Consider the following 24,284-nt stretch of genomic DNA (forward strand, 5'->3'; position numbering starts at 1 on the left):
TCACTTCCTGTTTTGAGAAACAACCTCACCACTCCATTGTGCGGTGCTGGAGGGGGGTGTCGTGTGTGTGTGGAGGGGGGGGGGGTCTACTGTACACCCTTCAAGTCTTCCTTTCACAGGTGGAACAATGAAAAAGGCTTCCCCTTCTAGTCTTTGTTTATTTTCTTGTGCATGAGTCACCGATAGGATGGCGAGTGTTTACTTCCCCCAGACCGACCTCACGCTGCTCTGCTGGAGCTCATCAAGGAAATTGCTGTTTGTAAACCTCCTATCAACATCTGGAAGCAGTCCCCTCTCCCTCCAAACCCAAAAGGGCTTAAAGTATGAAGAAAAGAGAAGCAAATACAGAGGCACGGCACACACACGCACACACGCACACACACACACACACACAGCGCACGCTGCAGTTGTGATCCATTCCTCCGCTCAACAGGCAATGGAAACTTCTGCAAATGTAAATCTGCGAAGGTTAAAAAATACAGCCCAATAATGTGCTCCACATGTGGCACGCTGGCAGGACGGTGGATACTTTGACGAGGGAGGGAGGGAGAGAGGGAGGATACTGGGGTTCCTCCAACAACGGAGAGAGGGAGACACACACACACACACCTGCTCTCACGAGTCTTTTACCTTGAGCCTTCTCCACGAACACCACCTTGGAGTCGTGCTGGAAGTTGTGTCCGTCGATGAGCATCCTCTCGCCCCCGTGGGCGGGACTCGTCTCCAGGCTCCGCTTGTCCACCAGCGGCAGCTCCTGGGCCGACCTCTGGGCTGTGGGGGGGGGGGGGGGGGGGAGAGAGAGAGAGACCGGCTTCATGATTCAGCCAACACACACACACACACGCTCCCCGTGCAGACCTGAGCATCCAGGCCGAAAGCACAGAGCCTCCTCCTCCTCCGCGAGTCGAGCTGCCTCTTCTTTGCCGGGGAACGACACACTTGTGTTTATTTGTGTTTATGTGTGTGTTTTTTCTCTCTCAAATTGCGGTGGATGTTCCCGCCTCACATATTTGGTTCAGGAGTCGTCGTTTGTTCTCTCCTCTCTCGCCGCTCGGCTCCTCCCGACCGATCGCTCGCCACGCACACACCTGCAAACCTTTGTTTCCCGTCTAATTGCGACCCGGATGTCTGCGGCCGGCTTCTTTTCGGGGAAATGCAGCCGGTAATTTCCCGGTGATTGGACGGGATGCGTAAACGGCGGTCCGGTGAAACCTGAACGTTTTCCTCCCGCGAGGATCCTCTTCTGAGTCGTTTGATTCGACCCTCGTTCTGATTTTGATAAAACTCCAATTCTCCGTTTTTGGGAAAGCATGAATGGTTCCCACATCTCTCCGTTTCGTTCCGCCTCGCTCACACACACACAAGTGAATTCTGGTTAAAACAATTGCTCCGTGGCAGTGGTTCAGAAACTAACAATGGTCTATTTCAAGAGGCTGAGATCCTGGTTTAACTACTGTCTTTCATTTACCTCATAAGACTCTCTGGCAGCTCCCACCGCCGAACCACATGAACAGGCTCGTCTGCGGAGTTCACCCCGGAGCAGAGACAAAGGTCAACTCTGGTCCAGTGACAAAGGTCAACTCTGGTCCAGTGCAGAGAATCGAGTTATCGAACAGGGCCGACATTGACTCCACCCAGACCAAGTCCCTCTCTCTCTCCCTCCCTCTCTCCCTCTCTCTCTCTCTCTCTCTCTCTCTCATGAAAAACAAGGGCGTTTTTGTCTACCAATATGTATCATTAGATAATGTCTCATTTGCATATTGTATAATTTGTAACACAGTAAAGACACCATTAAACGGTCCTAACGTTGCGATGGGTGAAGCATCACCGGGTCATCACCATCGATCAGTGGTGGTTAACTTCCAACGATCTGTTGCCGCAGCACAAAGGTATTCACTCTCTGGCTGATGATTGTGACGACGACCCGGACGGTGAATTATTTTGTTTAATACTCTGATGTCGAGACGGATCTGTTGTTCATGATGTATTACGATCGGGGGGGAAAAGATGTGTTGACTGAGTCCTTTTGAATTATGAGCAGGGTCCTATCACTGCCACCATAAAAGGTGTTATTAATTATATAAAAGACATTCGATAAATATATAAAAGGCATTATTAAATATATAAAAGGCATAATTAATTAATTAATTAATATGTTATACATACATAAAAAGGCATTAAATAAACATAAAAAAGCCATTACATAAATATTAGATAAATATATAAAAGCCATTTCATAAATATATAAAATATATAAGGTAAATATATAAAAGTGGTTGGAAAAATATATAAATTATACTGGTTAAATATACAAAAGACCTGAGATAAATATATAAAAGCAATTAAATAAATAATAAATAAATATATGGAAGACATTACATTAATATATAAGATAAATATATAAAAGGCATTAAATAAATATATTAAATATATAAGATAAATATATAAAAGTGGTTAGAAAAATATATAAATTATACTGGTTACATATATAAAAGGCATTAGATACAAAATATACAAGAGGCATTAGAGGACGGAAATGTGGGACTCACAGCACTCAATGGGGTTGGATGAGACCTGCAGGGACGCCGTCCTCCCCGTGGCCTGGTTGATGTGCACTCTGAACACCATCCTCACGCGCGTGTTCTTGCGCCCGATGTCCGTCTCGCCCTTCCTCAGCTCGATGTCCGAGTTGCGCAGCTTCAAGATCCCCGCGCAGTCGATTCTGCGTCGGCGAGGAGACAAAAGAAGGAGAGTCCGTCAGTCCACCACGTGCATTAATGACAAGCGCACGCTCCTCACACTTCATCAGGCCGGGAGCGACGCACCGCAGCCAAAACCAAGAGAGTTCTCTCCCCGGACTCCCTGACAGGAGAGTAATGCCGACAGCCCGCTCACCTCGGCGCATCCCCTCTCGGGTGGAATTCAAATCCTACAGAAACAGTATTCATCACACAAGGAATATATCTGTGTGACGGCCCCCAAGAGGGGCTGAAATACTGCTCCCCCTTCCACAAACCATTACAGCCACCGACATGGCTGTAATGATTACTTTTACAGTGTCAAAGTCTTCATCAGACACTTATAACACACCCCCCCCTCTCTCTCTCTCTCTGCACTCGACCCCACAGTTTCACACTTAAATACCTCAAACCTCTTCCAAAAGAAACTCCTTCTGGCATTCCCATCGCCGCGCTACTCGACGCCGCATTCCTCACGAGCCCAGTAAATGTCAACTATACACACATTTGAACACTCCCTAACATTCTTCTCGCCAGACGCCGGCGTCCGCCGCACTGGCGAAGCAATCAGGTGTCGATGCCGAGGACCCCCGGCCGCTCCGCGAGCCGAGTGCAAAGAAAGCACACGTCGGTGCTGGAGACGCGTTGTGCGTTAATCAGGAGTTAACTGGAGGCGTTTGTGGGCTCATGCAAACTGATGATGATGAATGACCCCCCGCCCCCCCTTCCCTTTCAATCATCATGAACTACTACCTCCAGAAATATAATAATGCCCGTCTCTGGACCACGTAATAAAACATCTATAAGTCAGACACACGTCAGACGGAATAAATCTCCCACAAATCCCTCTGCTGCCGTGTGAGCGCCGCGTCCCCCGTGAGCAGAGGGAGCGTCGGGTAACGGGAGCTCGTGTGCTGCGTCCATCATAACGCAGGGACGCAAACGCCAGGCCGGCTCTAGAGCCAGGTCTCAGGCAGGTCTCTAATGTCTGGGCTGCAGGTTTAATGGTGAAATGACATGAGACGCTATGTCAGGGTCTCTAGTGTCAGGTCTCTAATGTCATGGTCTCTAGTGTCAGGGTCTCTAGTGTCAGGGTCTCTAGTGTCATGGTCTCTAGTGTCAGGGTCTCTAATGTCAGGGTCTCTAGTGTCAGGGTCTCTAATGTCAGGGTCTCTAGTGTCATGGTCTCTAGTGTCAGGGTCTCTAATGTCAGGGTCTCTAGTGTCATGGTCTCTAGTGTCAGGGTCTCTAGTGTCAGTGTCTCTAGTGTCAGGGTCTCTAGTGTCTCTAATGTCAGGGTCTCTAGTGTCATGGTCTCTAGTGTCAGGGTCTCTAATGTCAGGGTCTCTAGTGTCAGGGTCTCTAGTGTCAGGGTCTCTAATGTCAGGGTCTCTAGTGTCATGGTCTCTAATGTCAGGGTCTCTAGTGTCAGGGTCTCTAGTGTCAGGGTCTCTAGTGTCAGGGTCTCTAATGTCAGGGTCTCTAGTGTCAGGGTCTCTAATGTCTCTAGTGTCAGGGTCTCTAGTGTCAGGGTCTCTAGTGTCAGGGTCTCTAGTGTCAGGGTCTCTAATGTCAGGGTCTCTAGTGTCATGGTCTCTAGTGTCAGGGTCTCTAGTGTCAGGGTCTCTAATGTCATGGTCTCTAATGTCATGGTCTAGTGTCAGGGTCTCTAGTGTCAGGGTCTCTAGTGTCATGGTCTCTAGTGTCAGGGTCTCTAATGTCATGGTCTCTAATGTCATGGTCTCTAGTGTCATGGTCTCTAGTGTCATGGTCTCTAATGTCATGGTCTCTAGTGTCATGGTCTCTAGTGTCAGGGTCTCTAGTGTCATGGTCTCTAGTGTCATGGTCTCTAGTGTCAGGGTCTCTAATGTCATGGTCTCTAATGTCAGGGTCTCTAGTGTCAGGGTCTCTAGTGTCAGGGTCTCTAGTGTCAGGGTCTCTAATGTCATGGTCTCTAGTGTCAGGGTCTCTAATGTCTCTAATGTCAGGGTCTCTAATGTCAGGGTCTCTAGTGTCAGGGTCTCTAGTGTCAGGGTCTCTAATGTCATGGTCTCTAATGTCAGGGTCTCTAATGTCATGGTCTCTAGTGTCAGGGTCTCTAGTGTCATGGTCTCTAATGTCAGGGTCTCTAATGTCATGGTCTCTAATGTCAGGGTCTCTAGTGTCATGGTCTCTAGTGTCAGTGTCTCTAGTGTCAGTGTCTCTAGTGTCAGGGTCTCTAGTGTCAGGGTCTCTAATGTCAGGGTCTCTAGTGTCATGGTCTCTAATGTCATGGTCTCTAATGTCATGGTCTCTAATGTCAGGGTCTCTAATGTCAGGGTCTCTAGTGTCAGGGTCTCTAATGTCAGGGTCTCTAATGTCAGGGTCTCTAGTGTCATGGTCTCTAGTGTCAGGGTCTCTAGTGTCATGGTCTCTAGTGTCAGGGTCTCTAATGTCATGGTCTCTAATGTCAGGGTCTCTAGTGTCATGGTCTCTAGTGTCAGGGTCTCTAGTGTCAGGGTCTCTAATGTCATGGTCTCTAGTGTCAGGGTCTCTAATGTCAGGGTCTCTAATGTCAGGGTCTCTAGTGTCATGGTCTCTAATGTCATGGTCTCTAGTGTCAGGGTCTCTAGTGTCAGGGTCTCTAATGTCTCTAATGTCAGGGTCTCTAGTGTCATGGTCTCTAGTGTCAGGGTCTCTAGTGTCAGGGTCTCTAATGTCAGGGTCTCTAGTGTCAGGGTCTCTAGTGTCAGGGTCTCTAGTGTCAGGGTCTCTAGTGTCAGGGTCTCTAGTGTCAGGGTCTCTAATGTCAGGGTCTCTAGTGTCAGGGTCTCTAGTGTCAGGGTCTCTAGTGTCAGGGTCTCTAATGTCTCTAATGTCAGGGTCTCTAGTGTCAGGGTCTCTAATGTCAGGGTCTCTAGTGTCAGGGTCTCTAGTGTCAGGGTCTCTAGTGTCAGGGTCTCTAATGTCAGGGTCTCTAGTGTCAGGGTCTCTCGTGTCAGGGTCTCTAGTGTCAGGGTCTCTCGTGTCAGGGTCTCTAGTGTCAGGGTCTCTAGTGTCATGGTCTCTAATGTCAGGGTCTCTAGTGTCAGGGTCTCTAGTGTCATGGTCTCTAATGTCAGGGTCTCTAGTGTCAGGGTCTCTCGTGTCAGGGTCTCTCGTGTCAGGGTCTCTAGTGTCAGGGTCTCTAGTGTCATGGTCTCTAATGTCAGGGTCTCTAGTGTCAGGGTCTCTAGTGTCAGGGTCTCTAATGTCTCTAATGTCATGGTCTCTAATGTCAGGGTCTCTCGTGTCAGGGTCTCTAGTGTCAGGGTCTCTAGTGTCAGGGTCTCTAGTGTCAGGGTCTCTAGTGTCATGGTCTCTAATGTCAGGGTCTCTAGTGTCAGGGTCTCTAGTGTCATGGTCTCTAGTGTCAGGGTCTCTAGTGTCAGGGTCTCTAGTGTCAGGGTCTCTAATGTCATGGTCTCTAGTGTCATGGTCTCTAGTGTCAGGGTCTCTAGTGTCAGGGTCTCTAGTGTTTTCTTTTGCTCAGAATGGTTGTATCTACACATGGAGAGCGACGGGTCCTCTTCACCTTCATGTTTCTACAGGAGCCCAGAAGGGACAAACCCAACAGTGGCTCTGGAGAGGCCCCAGGAGGCCCTCCGAGTAACGCTGCCCCTCTTATTCTCGAAGAAAGGAGGAGTGAGCGAGGGGTGTTCAGGTGCAATCTGCAGCCACACAACTAGACGCCACCCACAGCCTACACACTGTGCCTTTGAGTCCAGCCTCAAGGGGAGGCAGTCTGTGTGGACAGAGTTATGGCTTTAGAAGAATGTGTTGAGAGATCTGGTGATATCATGAAACGCTCTCAACGCATCATAACGGTCACAGTTCGATGGACAGAAATGATTAAGAATGAACATCATGCTGTATAGAAGAAGACTTGAAACTAGAGATTGAGACATAAACTCATGATTACAGTGTTTACTGAGGGAATACATCAAGCGAAGTAGAGTCACTATATAGACTTCTATACAACCAGAGGAGACTTTGATACAACCTGCAATCTCTCTACTGGTAATCAGTAGAGAGATTGCAGGTTTAACACATGAAGCATAGACTTCTATACAACCAGAGGAGTCGCCCCCTGGTGGTCAGGAGAGAGAATGCAGCTTTAACAGATGAAGCATAGACTTCTATACAACCAGAAAAGCCCCCCCTGGTGGAGAGTAGATATATTGCAGGTTTAAGACATGAAGCCTAGACTTCTATACAACCAGAAGAGTCACCCCCTGGTGGCCAGTAGAGATATTGCAGGTTTAAGACATGAAGCATAGACTTCTATACAACCAGAAGAGTCGTACCCTGGTGACCAGCAGAAAGAATGTAGGTTCAAGACATAACGCAGCGACTGCTATACAACCAGAGGAGTCGCCCCCTGGTGGTCAGCAGAGAGAATGCAGCTTTAAGACAGGTCTACAATGACTTCTTCACTCTTCAGAACCGGGGGCCGCCAGCTGGTCTGGACCGATCCCGACTTGGACTGGTCTCAAATGACTCGAGTCTTGAAGTCATTTAAGACTTTCAAGGTTAGTCAAGAAAACATCAATAGTTGAACAAACTGTAGAAATGAAGTCCAAAACAAGTATTAGAAATAACTCCAGCAAATAACTCCAGCTGCACAAGAGTTTAATTACCCCCCCCCCCCCTCCCCATCTATGCCAGTCCAGACCTCCGGCCGACGCCTGTCTGCATACTCACACGGCCCGCATGTTGTTCTCTGGCAGCAGAGGGATCTCCAGGATCTTGGTGTTGTTGTTGTGCAGCGCCTCGTGGCTCGGCGTGGACACCGTCTTGCCGGTGATGCGGTGGACCTGGTAGAAGGCGTGAGGCCTCAGCAGCCGGTCGTCGGCCGTGCCGATGAACAGCTGCAGGGTCAGAGGCTCGCTCTCCACGTAGCCGTGGAGCTGGGAAGAGAAAAGGAACGACGCAGTTGCGGTGAAGCCAAAAATAACACACAGAAAACACCACTGGCATGCCGAGAGGGAAGGCGAGGGTCTTCCAGAGGTCAGCACCTCAGTGGGGTGGGTTCTTAAACAAAGCCCCCATTTAGGAGCTCGTAATCACCCGTTGCATCAACGGCCTGTGACAACTTCCTCCATCAGTTACTGTCAGGCTCGCCGACATGCCGGCCCGACAGAAGCGGAACCTCGGGGGCAGTCGCCGCCGCCCACGGCGAGCGGTGTTGTGATTGTAGACGAGGCTGAAGCTCGTGTTTCAGAGACGTCTACGCGGCGTCAGTCTCAACGAGCCGCGGGCCAATCGGGGGGGGGCGAGGAAATCTCCGCCGCTCTGATTTGTATCAGTCAAAATAAGACCCGGAGCTCCCTGAGCACTGCCAGAGCTCCGTAGGTGTTGCTTGACGGGGAGGCCTCCCGCCGCCGTGACCTCAGACATCCGCACTGCAGGGCGCCGGCACGACGCCCAGAGCCACAGGCGGAAACCCGAGCGGAGCGGCGACCGCCGGGCCGCCGAGAGAGAGCGGCGTACGTGACGGGAAGGAGAGCGGAGCACACGGCGCGTTGACGTCAGGGGAAACACACGGCGGAGTAAATAATAAAATGCATTGAATGTTCAGATTATAGGGGTTAAAGTTGCAGTGGAGGAGTTTATTGTGTCAATTAATCTGTCATTAAAATCAATAAAGATGTATATTTTGAATCAGAGATGAAATGTGACGACCCAACACACCATCAACCACTTCTACACAAATAGTGTAGTTTTTAGTCTAATCCATTATAAAGACCGGAATAAAGATGTAAGGAATAATATTGAAATAATGAATACAAAAACGTAATTCTGTATTTTTGGTTTGTTGTTGGGGATCAAAAGGTTTGTTTTTATTCCCAGTGAGTCCATGAAGAGGATAAACTAATATATGTTATTGTTCGATCTATAAGAAGTTCATGTTCAATCCATGCAATAATTACTGAGAAATAAACTTAATGACTGTATTTGATGCTGTAGCGATATAAATAATCTAAGAGAGGGAGGCTCAGCCCGGCAGGAGGAGGAGGAGGAGGAGGAGGAGGAGCCGGAGCAGGAGCCGGAGCCCAGTCGGGGTTAGGAGCCCTGTGTATTTGTGTAAGGAAATGGGTCGCTGCCCAGCAATGCTGTTTATTTAGGCAGCAGGAAGTGGAGTGATGGAGCGAGGAAGCCCGCTCACGAGGTCACTATCAAAACAGTGATTACAAACAGATTGACGATTATCCGCTTTGAATTATTATCAGTAGTCGATTAACATCCTGTGGATGATTTTGGCTGCGGGTCTGCGTCCACGTCGGCATGGAGACATTAGGCCTGAGTCCTGTTGGTCCTGAAGCAGCTGCAGCAGACACTGGTTGTGATTTGTCGACTGAATTAAAATCCACCCGATTCCGATTCATGTGAAGCCTCCCGGCAGCTTGACGTTGGCCGAAGCCGAACTTCACTCCCTACTTCACATTATCACCCGCAAGAGGAATGCTGAGACCACTGCTCAAGGCTCCAGAGAGGAGGAGAGAGGGGCGGCCGGGGCTCCCTATCAGAGACCCTCCTAGCTTTAGAAGGATGATAACACACACACATATATATATATATATATACACACACATATATAAATATACAGGACTGTCTCAGAAAATTAGAATATTGTGATAAAGTTCTTTATTTTCTGTAATGCAATTAAAAAAACAAAAATGTCATGCATTCTGGATTCATTACAAATCAACTGAAATATTGCAAGCCTTTTATTCTTTTAATATTGCTGATTATGGCTTACAGCTGAAGAAAACTCTAAAATCCTATCTCATAAAATTTTAATATTTCCTCAGACCAAGTAAAAAAAAAGATTTATAACAGCTGAGTGTTTGTCAAGGCTCAGGAAACCCTTGCAGGTGTTTCGAGTTAATTAGACAATTCAAGTGATTTGTTTAATACCCTACTAGTATACTTTTTCATGATATTCTAATATTTAGAGATAGGATATTTGAGTTTTCTTAAGCTGTAAGCCATAATCAGCAATATTAAAAGAATAAAAGGCTTGCAATATTTCAGTTGATTTGTAATGAATCCAGAATGCATGACATTTTTGTTTTTTTAATTGCATTACAGAAAATAAAGAACTTCATCACAATATTCGAATTTTCTGAGACAGTCCTGTATATATATATATACATATAAATATATACATATAAATAAATATATATATATAGATATAAATATATACATATAAATATACATATATATAAATATATATACATATATAAATATATATAAATATATAAATATATATATATATAAATAAATATACACATATATAAATATAAATAAATATACACATACATATATATACATAAAATAAATATACATATATATATATACAATTATAAATATACATATATATATATATAGAAATAAACATATATATAAATAAATATATATAAACATATATTCATATATAAATAAATACATATATATTTATATATAAATATATATATATATATATATATATATAAAAATAAATAAATGTGGTGTTTGAGAGACAGTGCCACGGGCAATTCATCCTGTAACGCTTTTCTATTCACATGATTTTCATTAATGACACTTGGAAATCAAAATCTGATAAAGGCACATGACAAGTAACTATTAATCTGCAAAAATGCACGAGAAAACAGATAATCTTTTTAAGCCGAGGGCTGATCATAAAAGCGGGGGTGGGGGGGGGGGACATGGGGTGCTTCCCCTCCACCACAGTGCAGCATGAAGGTCGGAGCATTCACTGCGGTGGGGACTGCTCACAGCACTTCAGAGAGGGGCAGAACTTCAGCCCGCCGCGGGTGTGGTTGAGGGGAAGCAGCGACGGCGGCGGCGTTGAGAAAGAACAGAAAATAGTCGTGCTGGATGCTGGGATGAAGGAGGAGGGGGGAAAAAGAAGAAGAAGAAAGTGCACCACACAGAAACAGGAGCCTCCAGAATAAACTCGAGGCGGGCTTTTGAGTCGGGAGCGGCTTTCGTCAGCCAGCGGCGGCTCGCAGGCAGCGCCGTGTGCACCATGTAATCAGGAAGCCTCGTCCGGCGGGCTCCCTCCGACATCTCCATCCTGCCAGAAACGTGTGTGGTTTGGAGTATGCTGCTGCCGCCTCCGCGGGACGCAGAGCGCGATGATGTCAGCCGCACACACACACACACACACACGGGGGAACTTTCCCAAACAAAGGGAAGTCTGTGTGGTTGGGCTCGGTAGCTGGCAGTAAAGTAAAGGGGGTGGGGGGGGGAGGTTTGGGTTTGGGTTTTAGAGGAGAACACACACTTTGTTTTTCAGCCGGGGTGAACCCAGGCCCCCTGTCATTAAATCATTAGCACCTTCCCTTGGACCAACACGGCCGTGCAGATGTGCAGATGTGCGGCTGCAGCTGCAGCGCGTCGGCTTCCCACCGTCATATTCCACATCCGCATACTAAAGATTAGCACGTATACGACCGTCGATGTTTTTTGTAAGATCTTCCTGAAGCGTCCTGCACGTGTGTCACAAGTCATCAATAACACATTTAAGGGATCCTTTAAAAAACAAAATATATATATATATATATATATATTTATATAAATGTGGTGTTTGAGAGACAGTGAAACGGGCAATTCATCCTGTAACGCTTTTCTCGTCACATGATTTTCATTAATGAAATTTGGAAATCTAAATTTGATGAAGGTCAAGAAGAGGCACATGACAAGTAAGTATTAATCTGCAAAGATGCACGAGAAAACAGATAATATTTTTAAGCCAAGGGCTGATCATTGTTGACATATTTTAAATGGTTTACGAACATATTATACTTCACTGTTTTTTTTTAAGAAACCTTGTTTCAATTCACAATGTTAAAAGTGAAATTATAAACGGTTTTAAAATTCAAACCGTAAGGAATCAATACGTGTCCTCGTAATTGTCGGCGGACTGATCATACGCGTTGTGGTGGAAGCGTAACAAGCTAAACACATATTATATAAAACAGTGGCCACATGGAGAATAGCTCCTGAGGGATATCCGTCTCGTTAGCTGCTAAACGCGCCGCCGTGTCGCTAGTAGTCGCTAGCTTTATCTCTCTTGGTCGACTTCGAGTAAAACGGTAAATTTAGTTAAATCTCTCACTTTCTTTAGCCTCTCATCATCTGCTCTTAGTTGGTATGAAGTATAGAACTAGGAGACGGCTGTTTGGCTGCGGCGCAGCGTTAGCATTCCCCCCTTCAAACTAAAGGGGCGTTGTTAGCTAACGGCTGCACATGCTTTAAAAAAAAAAGGTATTTTTATTAAAAGTGAAAAGGCAGGAAACTCTGGCCATTATGTGACGAACGTCTGGTCAACGTGTAGACGCGTTGTAATGTTTTAATAAAATATAAACGGTATTAATTAGAGTGACAGCCCGGCTCACTTTGCCCGGCTCCTTTTTATTTACTGCTGAGGTCAGCCGCGTGGAGCGACGCTCGGGGGACCAGATGGGTTTAAAACTAAAACATATCTGCAGTTGTCCACATTTTCTTCTCCTTGAGACTCGACCACCAGAGCGCCTGCGGTTGAAAAGCACATGACGAAGCTCTTACCGGCCATGCTACATCACTTTGTATCTGTCTGCGCGGCGCTGGACGGACGCAATGGAAAAGTCTGAGTCACCATCGTCTGGACCGGACGGAGTGGACCGGTCTGCTCAGAGCATACCTCTGGTATTCCATTCAGAAATGTGCCATCTTCGAATAACAGGACAGGAACACACGATGTATTTTAACAGGAGGGCTATACCAAAAAAAGATATTTAACAAATGGGAGGGGGGGAGGAGAGTGTCGAGAAGTGATGAGGTAAAGGAGCCGGAGTGAAAATAGGTCTAATGGCTGCACCGTGTGTTGCTCTCATCATCACAGGAAACCAAAGTCTAGTCCACTGGTTTCTCAACATAGGGTTCGGGCACCTCAGGGGGTCATGATATAAAACGAGATGACGAATGTGACATTTTTTTCTTTTCTTTTATAGGTATTTTTGTTGGGTTTTTTTTCTCTATTTTTTTCTTGTGAAATACTGGATCATTCCTGCGAGGAGAAGACATCCCAAATCAGAATAATTTAAGAAGCACTGACCTGAACGACCGGGTGCCCCCCCCCCAGGGCCTTCACGGCCCCCCTGCTGCCCTCCGTCTCGTAGTGGGCTCGGTGGTGGGACTTGGGCTGCACGTCGATCTGCAGGCTGTACGGCCCCGAGCTGGACGCCAGCTGCCAGTCGAGAGCCGGCAGGGATGAGCTGCCGGGGGAGGGGGGGGGGCGACAAGACAAGTTAGGGGGCGGGGCTTATTGTGATGACCACGAGATCATCAAGGTAGAAGAATGTGAGCACTGTGGTGACCAGGCGCTCGTGAGAAGCCGGGTTATGTTCAAACTTATACGTTCAGTCTATGTATGAAGAACCCTTCTTATCATTTTCTTAAAGTTTGTGAAACAGTTTTAATTAAAAACTTTATTAAATCGGCAGCACTTGATCTGGGTCACAATCCTCACATGCAGCTCAAGCCTCTTGCCCACCTGATGTACTGCTTTGGCTTGGACCAGGAGTACGGCTGCTGCGGCACATCCAGGAAGCCGCCGCAGTAGACCTCCTTCTTCAGCGGCAGGCGGGCGGAGGGGTGCTCGTCCTGGCTGAGCTCTCCCGGACTCGGGTCCTCGCCTCCCGGCTCCACCTTCAGGCTGACCGCGGGGCTGTGCTCCATGCTGGTTTTACGGGCCTTGATGGGGATTCCCTCCGCCAGGTCCACCTCGGTGGTCAGCGCGTTGATGGCCGCCAGGATGGCCGAGTTGGTGTACTGGTTGGTGTTGGGCAGCCAGCTCTCCTCGGTGAGGCTGAGGCGAGGGGAGGTCTGCGGGGACGGTCCGGGGGAGACGTTGGGCGAGTACGGGTAGTGCTTGTGCGGTGCCCTGCTGCCGTTGAAGCTGTACTTCCTCTTGGCGCCGCACGGCGAGTTGGGCCTGGAGCCGCGCTGGCCCAGCCAGCTGTCGTCCGTCACGCTGGCGCGCGGCGAGGCGGAGGGGGAGTGGCGTGGGGATCCTCCGCCGCCCGGCAGGGTGAGCACGGAGCCCTTGGGCGACACCGAGGGCGACTGCCACGGGGAGTTCTGGGGCGAGGTGTCGTAGTTGTAGGAGAAGCTGGATTCGTAGGAGGAGGCGTCGGAGTGGCCGCTGCGAGACGAGACGCTGCTCGCCGGGCTCAGGCAGCTGGGGTCGCGGTAGCCGTCGGCGCAGGGCAGCGTCAGCGTCACCACGGAGTTGACCCGCCGGGCGACGGGCGGGTCGCTCGGCTCCACCTCGTCCTCGGGAAACTGGCCGTAGGCGGTGATCTCGATGCGAGGGCTGTCCAGGGCGGGCGCTCCTCCGTTGGGGCGGGGCGACGAGTAGTAGCCCGACGCCCTCATGTCGGCCCGGCCGGACTGGAGGCCGTGGTACTGGGAGGGAAGACACGGGCCGCCCAGCGGGAGGGACAGACTGACGTTCGGCGTGTAGCCGTAAGCCTCTGGAAGACAAACACACTCTGTCACCATGACAACCAAACACACCCTCACTCCCCTGAGTCCCGTGAGAGCTGCTGCGGAGCCGGGGGGCTCCGGGGCCGCCACGATGGCATGATGGTCGCCAGATTTCACCCCAATTCTGCATGCGAGTTCAAACTCTACCGGGGATCCGAAAACGCACGAAGGCCAGCGCCGCAAAAACAACTCTGAGAGGCTCCGATTAGGAAAAAAGTGGGAGCCACAATAAAAAAAGTGCCAAAAATAACCCCCGGCTAAAAATAAACCAAAGGACAAACCAGGTGTTTGTTTTTCTCCACGTTGCCAGATTTCTACCACATGCTGCCGAAAAGTGAAAACACAACACTTAATGCGCTCGTTGGCCAGTTAGTGGTCACCAAGCACCAACGAGGGGCATGATGATTACTTTATGTGCCCCTGTAAAGGTGTGCCCAGCGGGGTGGGTGTGTGTAGGGGGGGGGGGGGTCCGTTGGGTCACATGAAACTCAGCCTGTCTGTGGCGAAGGCTGAGGTCATAACCAGGGGGGCAGAAGGATGGGGGGGGGGGGTCCGACATGGGAACCGGGAGCTTTGGTTGCGCTGAGCGCGACCACAGCGGGAGCGCGCTGATGCGGATGGAGACGTCTGCTGCAGACAGACAGCCTGCAGTCACCGCAGCTCCTGTCTGCAGTGAATTAAGGAGAATTAGGGGCCCCGCGCGGTGAAGACGATGACATCAGCGGCGGGCGGCGGCACCGAGCGAGCGGCATTAAAACGCGTGCGGCGAGGAGTCGCGCGGTGCCAGTGTGTGACAGGCGCGCCGAGAGGTTCGTTTACTTTCATTAGAAATAGCTGTGTTGATGAGCATAACAGGTAGCATAGAGAGGGGGGGTAGAGGGGGGTGGGGGCGACTTTACCCACAATGCCATGCGGGTCGTCAAGCGCAGGGTTTAAAAAAAAGTTATTTCTGACTATTTTTGGGAGCACCTATTAGTCATGAGTGGAGCCACGCCCACCTTGACCCAAACCACAGGGAGCGGCGCGTACTGGATCTCGTCACCGCTGGAGACCCTCAGCCAACACCTCATCCAGAGGGTCGCATCCGGCCGTAAAGTGTCGCACGATGAGGAGAAGTTTCATAAATGGCACGTTAACTTTGCTTTGCTGCACCGGGATAACGATAGAAAATAAAAAGGAAAAGGCTGCTGGACTAAGTAAAGTCCCACTCACCCTCCTCGGCGGATTTCATGTTGGAGTCGGCGCAGAGAGAAACGTCGCGGATCACAGGGCGCGCGCAGCTGGGAGCGGTGCCGGGTCCATGGAGCGGACTCTCGATGTAGTCCACAGCTGCTGCTCGGGACCCTCTCCCCCCGCGGCCAACAGGAAGTACAAGTGGACAGAAGCTAAACTAAAATAAGAAAAAGAGGCTGTAACTACTTTTAAAAAAGTCGCGATATACAAAATGTTAAAAAAATAAAGAAAAAAAAGTCGCGTCCAAAATGAAGAAAAAAAATAAAGAATCCTCAAAGAGACGTCAAAGGATTCAAACAGCGGAGCGGCCGATGCGCGTCCTCTGGGAGGATATATTCCCGCGGCTCGTCGGGGGGACCCGGGCTCTGCTGCTCGCTCCGGCGCGCACAGACTGCTGCGCTTTTTAAACTTGGGGATCACCTCCGCCGGCTGGCTGGCGGCGCCGCGCACCGCCCCCCCCCCTCCCCTCCCCTCCCCTCCCCTCGCGCTCTGACGCACTCTCTACACGCCCGACCTCCAGACGGGTCCAGCGGAGGGATCCTCTGGAGTTCTCTTTTCTTTTCTTTTCTTTTTTTCTCTAACAGAGGCGGAGGAGACCAATTAAGCGAAGCTGGCAGCGGAGACCCGGAGCTTCTCCGAGAGGAGTCAAATAAGGCTCTGCGCGGGAGAGAGGGAGGCCAACCTCCAGTAGTTGGAACAAACATCCGAGACAGCAGAGTATGAGAGGAGGAGGAGGAGGAGGAGGAGGAGGGGGGGGGGAACAGTTTCCTAAAAGTACCATCATGCATAAAACGACATGATGTGTTGGTGACGGATGCTTAAAAAAGAAACTCAGACTATCAGCCCCTCTGTCTTCATCAACACGCTGCTCCTGAATCTAGAGATGTGTGTGTAGTCCCAACGAGCATGTTCACTGTCCACCCTGATACAGCAGATGGACGTGACGTTGAAGGGCGCTGTTTCCTCCTCTTCTTCACATTGCAACAGACTGCAGGTGAAAGCTGCTCTGGAAGCTGCTCCGTAACACATGAAGCCCGCCGCCCCCTTCAGATGTTCTGTGTGTCTGGAGCTGCTGCTGCGGAGGCTCTCCTCTTCCTCCTGACTGCGGAGGCTCTCCTCTTCCTCCTGCTGCGCAGGCCGTCCTCACAACACATCATTATCCATACTTTCATGGAAGTGTTATATAAAAATCAAGCGGCGCGTATACCCGGTGATTTGACACGGTGAACTGGGAATCTTCTAAACGTTTTTCCGTCGGCCGCTCTCTCTCTCGGACGCGCTCGGCCTCTCGCTATCTTCGTCGGGTCCGGAGCTCGCGGTCACGTGGAGGCCCTCGGAGGGACCACCACGAGACCGCCACCACCACGAGACCACGACAAGACCACGACGAGACCACGACGAGACCACCACGAGACCACCACGAGACCACGACGAGACCACGGCAAGTCACCACGAGACCACCACGAGACCACGGCAAGTCACCACGAGACCACCACGAGACCACCACGAGACCACGGCAAGACCACCACGAGACCACCACGAGACCACCACGAGACCACGGCAAGACCACCACGAGACCACCACAAGACCACGACGAGACCACCACGAGACCACCACGAGACCACCACGAGTCACCACGAGACCACGACGAGACCACGACGAGACCACCACGAGACCACGAGACCACGACAAGACCACCACGAGACCACGACAAGACCACGACAAGACCACCACGAGACCACGACAAGACCACGACAAGACCACGACAAGACCACCACGAGACCACGACAAGTCACCACGAGACCACGAGACCACCACGAGACCACGACAAGACCACCACGAGACCATGACAAGTCACCACGAGACCACGACAAGTCACCACGAGACCACGACGAGACCACCACGAGACCACGACAAGACCACCACGAGACCACGACAAGACCACCACGAGACCACAAGACCACGACAAGACCACCACGAGACCACGACAAGTCACCACGAGACCACGACGAGACCACCACGAGACCACGACAAGTCACCACGAGACCACGACGAGACCACCACGAGACCACGACGAGACCACCACGAGACCACGACAAGACCACCACGAGACCACGACGAGACCACCACGAGACCACGACAAGTCACCACGAGACCACGACGAGACCACCACGAGACCACGACAAGTCACCACGAGACCACGACAAGACCACCACGAGACCACGACAAGTCACCACGAGACCACGACAAGTCACCACGAGACCACGACGAGACCACGACGAGACCACCACGAGACCACCACGAGACCACCACGAGACCACGACGAGACCACCACGAGACCACGACAAGACCACCACGAGACCACGACAAGTCACCACGAGACCACGACAAGACCACCACGAGACCACCACGAGACCACGACAAGACCACCACGAGACCACGACAAGACCACCACGAGACCACGACAAGTCACCACGAGACCACGAGACCACCACGAGACCACCACGAGACCACAACAAGTCACCATGAGACCACGACAAGTCACCACGAGACCACGACGAGACCACCACGAGACCACGACGAGTCACCATGAGACCACGACAAGTCACCACGAGACCACGACAAGACCACCACGAGACCACGACAAGTCACCACGAGACCACGACAAGACCACCACGAGACCACGACAAGTCACCACGAGACCACGACGAGACCACGACGAGACCACCACGAGACCACCACGAGACCACGACAAGACCACCACGAGACCACGACAAGACCACCACGAGACCACGACAAGACCACCACGAGACCACGACAAGTCACCACGAGACCACCACGAGACCACCACGAGACCACGACGAGACCACCACGAGACCACGACAAGTCACCACGAGACCACCACGAGACCACCACGAGACCACGACAAGTCACCACGAGACCACGACAAGACCACCATGAGACCACCACGAGACCACCACGAGACCACGACAAGACCACCACGATACCACCACGAGACCACGACAAGACCACCACGAGACCACGACAAGACCACGACAAGTCACCACGAGACCACCACGAGACCACCACGAGACCACGACAAGACCACCACGAGACCACCACGAGACCACGACAAGTCACCACGAGACCACCACGAGACCACGACAAGTCACCACGAGACCACCACGAGACCACGACAAGTCACCACGAGACCACGACAAGTCACCACGAGACCACGACAAGACCACCACGAGACCACGACAAGTCACGACGAGACCACCACGAGACCACGGCAAGTCACCACGAGACCACGACGAGACCACCACGAGACCACCACAAGACCACCACGAGACCACGGCAAGTCACCACGAGACCACCACGAGACCACGACAAGACCACCACGAGACCACCACGAGACCACGACAAGACCACCACGAGACCACGGCAAGTCACCACGAGACCACGACAAGACCACCACGAGACCACCACGAGACCACGACAAGACTACCACGAGACCACCACGAGACCACGACAAGACCACCACGAGACCACGACAAGTCACCACGAGACCACGACAAGACCACCACGAGACCACCACGAGACCACGACAAGACCACCACGAGACCACGACAAGTCACCACAAGACCACGACAAGACCACCACGAGACCACGACAAGACCACCACGAGACCACCACCAGACCACGAGACCACCACCAGACCACCACGAGACCACCACGAGACCACGAGACCACCACCAGACCACCACGAGACCACGAGACCACCACGAGACCACCACGAGACCACCACTAGACCACCACGAGACCACGACCACCACGAGACCACGACAAGACCACCACGAGACCACCACGAGACCACGACAAGACCACCACGAGACCACCACGAGACCACGACAAGTCACCACGAGACCACCACGAGACCACGAGACCACCACGAGACCACCACGAGACCACCACGAGACCACCACGAGACCACGAGACCACCACGAGACCACGAGACCACCACGAGACCACCACGAGACCACGACAAGTCACCACGAGACCACGGCAAGTCACCACGAGACCACCACGAGACCACGACAAGACCACCACGAGACCACCACGAGACCACGACAAGACCACCACGAGACCACCACGAGACCACCACGAGACCACCACGAGACCACGAGACCACCACGAGACCACGACGAGACCACCACGAGACCACCACGAGACCACGACGAGACCACGAGACCACCACGAGACCACTGTGACCACCACGAGACCACGACGTGACCACCACGAGACCACGACGAGACCACCACGAGACCACCACGAGACCACGACGAGACCACGATGTGACCACCACGAGACCACGACGTGACCACCACGAGACCACGACGTGACCACCACGAGACCACGCGTCTCGTTGCCCACGTTGCTCCGTGGCTGTGTGAACGTGTACAGCTCCGGTCCTGGATTGTGATTGGCTGAGCCACGTCGGACGCCACTGTGAAAATAACGTGATACGCATCACAACTTCAGTGTTATTACCGCGCTCAACAATCTTGCTCGAGTAGCCACGCCTAACGGTGATGTCACAGTGTACCGACACAGTACCCGTCTCCACCACTGGAGCAAGAGGGAGACGTTCATTGGAGGACAGATGGCTCTTTAATACAAAAACTGAAGCTCACGCCCGTTAATAAGGTTTCAAGGCAGCGACACAAAGATGAGCAGCAATGAACCGGCTCACTTTAACAAGAACACCTCGTGAGAACATTTTTAGTCACTAAAAGATTTATGTAGGTTTACCATGTGAACATATAGACTCCTGTTCAAAAGCTTGGGGTCACTTATTTTTCAAAACACTGTTTTTATTACATTACATTACATTACATGTCATTTAGCAGACGCTTTTATCCAAAGCGACTTACAATAAGTGCATTTCAACCTAGAGTACAAACTAAGAACAACAAGAATACAGGAAGTAACATTTCCTCAACATAGTCGAACTACAAAAGTACCATAAGTAAGTGCTATCTAAGTGCCACTGAAGTGCTAATCTGTGTTTTAATCCAGATATAGTCGGAAAAGGTGTGTTTTCAGTCTCCGACGGAAGATGTAGAGACTTTCTGCTGTCCTGATGTCAGTGGGGAGCCTGCTCCACCACTGAGGAGCCAGGACAGCAAACAGTCTGGATTTCGAGTGATTAGCTCGAGGTGCAGGAGGCACAAGTCGATTGGCTGTTGCCGAGCGGAGCGAACGTGCCGGGGTGTACGGTGTGACCATATCCCGGATGTAGACGGGCCCGATCCGTTCAGAGCACGGTACGCCAGGACCAGTGTTTTGAAGCGGATGCGAGCAGCCACCGCGGTAACCAGTGGAGAGCGCGGAGGAGCGGAGTGGTGTGGGTGAATTTCGGGAGGCTGAAGACCAGTCGAGCTGCTGCATTCTGGATGAGCTGCAGGGGTCGGATGGCCTTAGCAGGTAGACCAGCCAGGAGGAGTTGCAGTAGTCGAGGCGTGAAATGACCAGAGCCTGGACCAGAACCTGCGCCGCCTTCTGAGTAAGAAGAGGACGTATTCTCCTGATGTTGTGCAGCATGTACCTACAGGAACGCGTCGTCGCAGCGATGTTGGCCGTCAGGAGAGTTGACTGTCGAGTGTCACCCGAGGTTCCTGGCAGTCCGGTAGGGGCCAACACAGAGCTGTTGAAGGTGATAGTCAGGTCGTGGGTGGGGAGCCTTTCCTGGAAGGAATAGTAGCTCAGTCTTGTCAGGGTTGATCTTCAGGTGGTGAGCAGACATCCACTGAGAGATGTCAGTCAGACAGGCAGAGATTCGTGCCGCCACCCGTGTTTCGGACGGTGGAAACGAGAAGATCAGTTGGGTGTCATCAGCATAGCTATGGTAGGAGAAGCCATGCGAACGAATGACAGAGCCGAGAGAATTTGTGTACAGAGAGAAGAGGAGGGACCCAGGACGGAGCCTTGAGGAACCCCAGTAGTGAGAGGACAAGGATCAGACACAGATCCTCTCCAAGTTACCCGGTAGGTGCGGTCTTTAAGGTAGGAAGAGAAGAGAGCGAGTGCAGTGCCTGAGATCCCCAGGTCCTGAAGAGAAGAGATCAGGATCTGGTGGTTCACGGTGTCAAATGCTGCAGAAAGGTCGAGAAGGATAAGGACAGAGGAGAGAGAGGCTGCTCTAGCAGTGTGAAGCTGCTCAGAGACAGCAAGGAGGGCCGCCTCTGTCGAGTGGCCGGCCTTGAATCCAGACTGGTGAGGGTCAAGAAGGTTGTTACTGTGGAGATAGGAGGACACTTGGCTCAAGATAGCTCGCTCCAGAGTTTTGGAGAGAAAAGGAAGAAGAGAGACCGGTCTGTAGTTGCTGACTTCAGACGGGTCGAGCGTGGGTTTCTTCAGGAGAGGGTTGACTCTCGCCTCCTTCAGAGAGTTAGGGAAACAGCCAGTTGAGAGGGAGCTGTTAATAAGATGGGTGAGGAAGGTCAGAAGGTCAGGAGCAATAGCCTGGAGAATGGGAGACGGGACGGGGTCAAGGGCGCAGGTGGTCGGTCGGGCGGAGGTCACCAAGCTAAGAACTTGATTGGGAGACAAGGGGGTGAAAGAGGAAAGAGAGGGGGATGAAGAAGTTAGTGTTGGTGAGGTGATAGAAGATGGATTTGTAAAGGAGGAGCGTATGTCGTCTATCTTGTTTGTAAAGTAGCCACAAAGTGGCTCGGCAAAAGGGTGGAAGGAGGAGGGGACAGGGGATCAAGGAGGTTGGAAAAGATAGAGAAGAGTTTTTGGGGTTAGAGAAGGAAGACTGAATTTTGGTCAGGTAGAACGAGCTTTTGGCTGCAGAGATAGAGGAAGAGAAGGAGGAGAGAGAGATTGATAGAAGAGCAGTCTTCCGCTTGATTCGATTTGCGCCATTTTCTTTCCGCCGCAGGGTGGCTCTCTCGGCCAGCACCGAGTCCGACAACCACGGAGCCGGAGAGGATTTCCGAACCGTCGTGTCTTAAAAGGACAAAGAGAATCAAGAGATGAAGACAGGGAAGAGAGGAGAGTGTCTGCGGCAGAGTTAGGATGCATGAGTGAGAAGCAGTCAGTTGAGGGAGAGCAGATAGGACAGAGGAGGCAAGAGAGGAGGGACAGAGGGTGCGAATGTTGCGGCGCACAGGTGCAGAGTCTGTAGATATGGGTGGGTTGTCAGTACCAGAGAGCGAGAGAGAGTAAGAGATGAAGAAGTGGTCAGAGACATGGAGAGGAGTCACAGTGAGGTTAGAGGTAGAGCAGTTTCTTGTGAAAATGTAGTCAAGGTGGTTGCCGGCTTTGTGAGTAGGAGGGGAGGGACTGAGTGAGAGGTTAAAGGAAGACAATAAGAGTAAGAGATCACATGACTTCTCTGTCTGGATGTTAAAGTCACCCAGAAGGATGAGCGGGGGGCCGTGTTCCGCGAAGTTCGATAGGAGGACGTCTAGCTCGTCCAAGAAATCTCCCAAAGAACCAGGGGGACGGTAGAGAACAACAATGTGAAGTTGGACCGGATGAGTAACGGTCACCGCATGAAACTCAAAAGTCAGTGGGATAAAGAGTGGAAGCGGGTAGGGACAGAAACACCATGTGGGTGAGATGAGTAAACCTGTACCTCCACCCCGACCAGAGGGTCTGGGTGTGTGGCTAAAGGAGAAGGCAGAGGAGAGAGCAGCCGGGGTAGACGTGTTGTCTACTGTGATCCAGGTCTCAGTGAGAGCCAGGAAGTCAAGCGACTGCTCCACAGCAAAGCCAGAGATGAAGTCGGCCTTGCGGTTGGCTGACTGACAGTTCCAGAGGCCTCCTGTGACCAGGTGCTGGGTGTGAGTAGAACGGGTAGGAAGGATAACAGAGGAGGGGTTCCGGTACATGAATGAGCGAGTCCTATAGTAACTACGAGTAGAGATACGCACAGGTATGGAAAAGACACACATATTCAAAAAATGGGGAAATACTCAGCCACCCTCAAAGACTCCAACGGAAGACTCCTATGTCTTTGTCCTCCGAGTCTTGACTCCAACGGAAGACTCCTATGTCTTTGTCCTCCGAGTCTTGACTCCAACGGAAGACTCCTATGTCTTTGTCCTCCGAGTCTTCGTCCGATGAGTCACACTGACGCTACAGCTGACGCCAAAACCCCACCCGGTTATGAGCCCAAGTTAGTGCCAATTACCTCCAGCCGCTGACACCGCCCTTGGCTTTTGGTATTCAAATGACACTCAATAGAAACCAGGTGACGATCGTCATCCAATCAGTGAAGATTCAGGTGTCGGAACACAGGACACACCTCTCTACCAAAACAACTCCTTAAAACAGGACAGACTAACAATCTAGCAGCTTTAATCAACAAATACAACAGTAACTTTAGCAGATAAAACTAGTTTAAAGAAGATACTTAGCAGGATCCAAGTAGTCAGTAGTCTCGCCTCACAGGTAGAAAATGCACACTGCAGACTTGGCCCGGAGATCTTTTAAAGACACTCAGCCAGCCACGCTGACACCGCCTTGGCTTTTGGTATTCAAATGACACTCAATAGAAACCAGGTGACGATCGTCGTCCAATCAGTGAAGATTCAGGTGTCGGAACACAGGACACACCTCTCTACCAAAACAACTCCTTAAAACAGGACAGACTAACAATCTAGCAGCTTTAATCAACAAATACAACAGTAACTTTAGCAGATAAAACTAGTTTAAAGAAGATACTTAGCAGGATCCAAGTAGTCA

General features: G+C 50.9%; 1 protein-coding gene across 2 annotated transcripts in view; it reads right to left on the minus strand.

Moving 5' to 3' along the window:
- Positions 1-15,959, minus strand: part of LOC130193810 (nuclear factor of activated T-cells, cytoplasmic 1-like) — a 44,453-nt gene extending 28,494 nt beyond the window's left edge. Inside the window, exons 1-6 of one of the 2 annotated variants that reach the window (XM_056414569.1) lie at positions 15,507-15,959; positions 13,300-14,281; positions 12,862-13,021; positions 7,461-7,666; positions 2,550-2,722; positions 631-771 (exon numbers count right to left, since the gene is read on the minus strand). In XM_056414569.1, coding sequence (XP_056270544.1) covers positions 631-771; positions 2,550-2,722; positions 7,461-7,666; positions 12,862-13,021; positions 13,300-14,281; positions 15,507-15,525 — 1,681 coding nt within the window. In that variant the 5' untranslated portion in view covers positions 15,526-15,959. The other variant, XM_056414576.1, reaches the window with a different exon arrangement.
- Between the last annotated feature and the right edge of the window lie 8,325 nt (positions 15,960-24,284).

This window comes from Pseudoliparis swirei, chromosome 1 (assembly GCF_029220125.1).
Source record: "Pseudoliparis swirei isolate HS2019 ecotype Mariana Trench chromosome 1, NWPU_hadal_v1, whole genome shotgun sequence".
Taxonomy (NCBI): domain Eukaryota; kingdom Metazoa; phylum Chordata; class Actinopteri; order Perciformes; family Liparidae; genus Pseudoliparis; species Pseudoliparis swirei.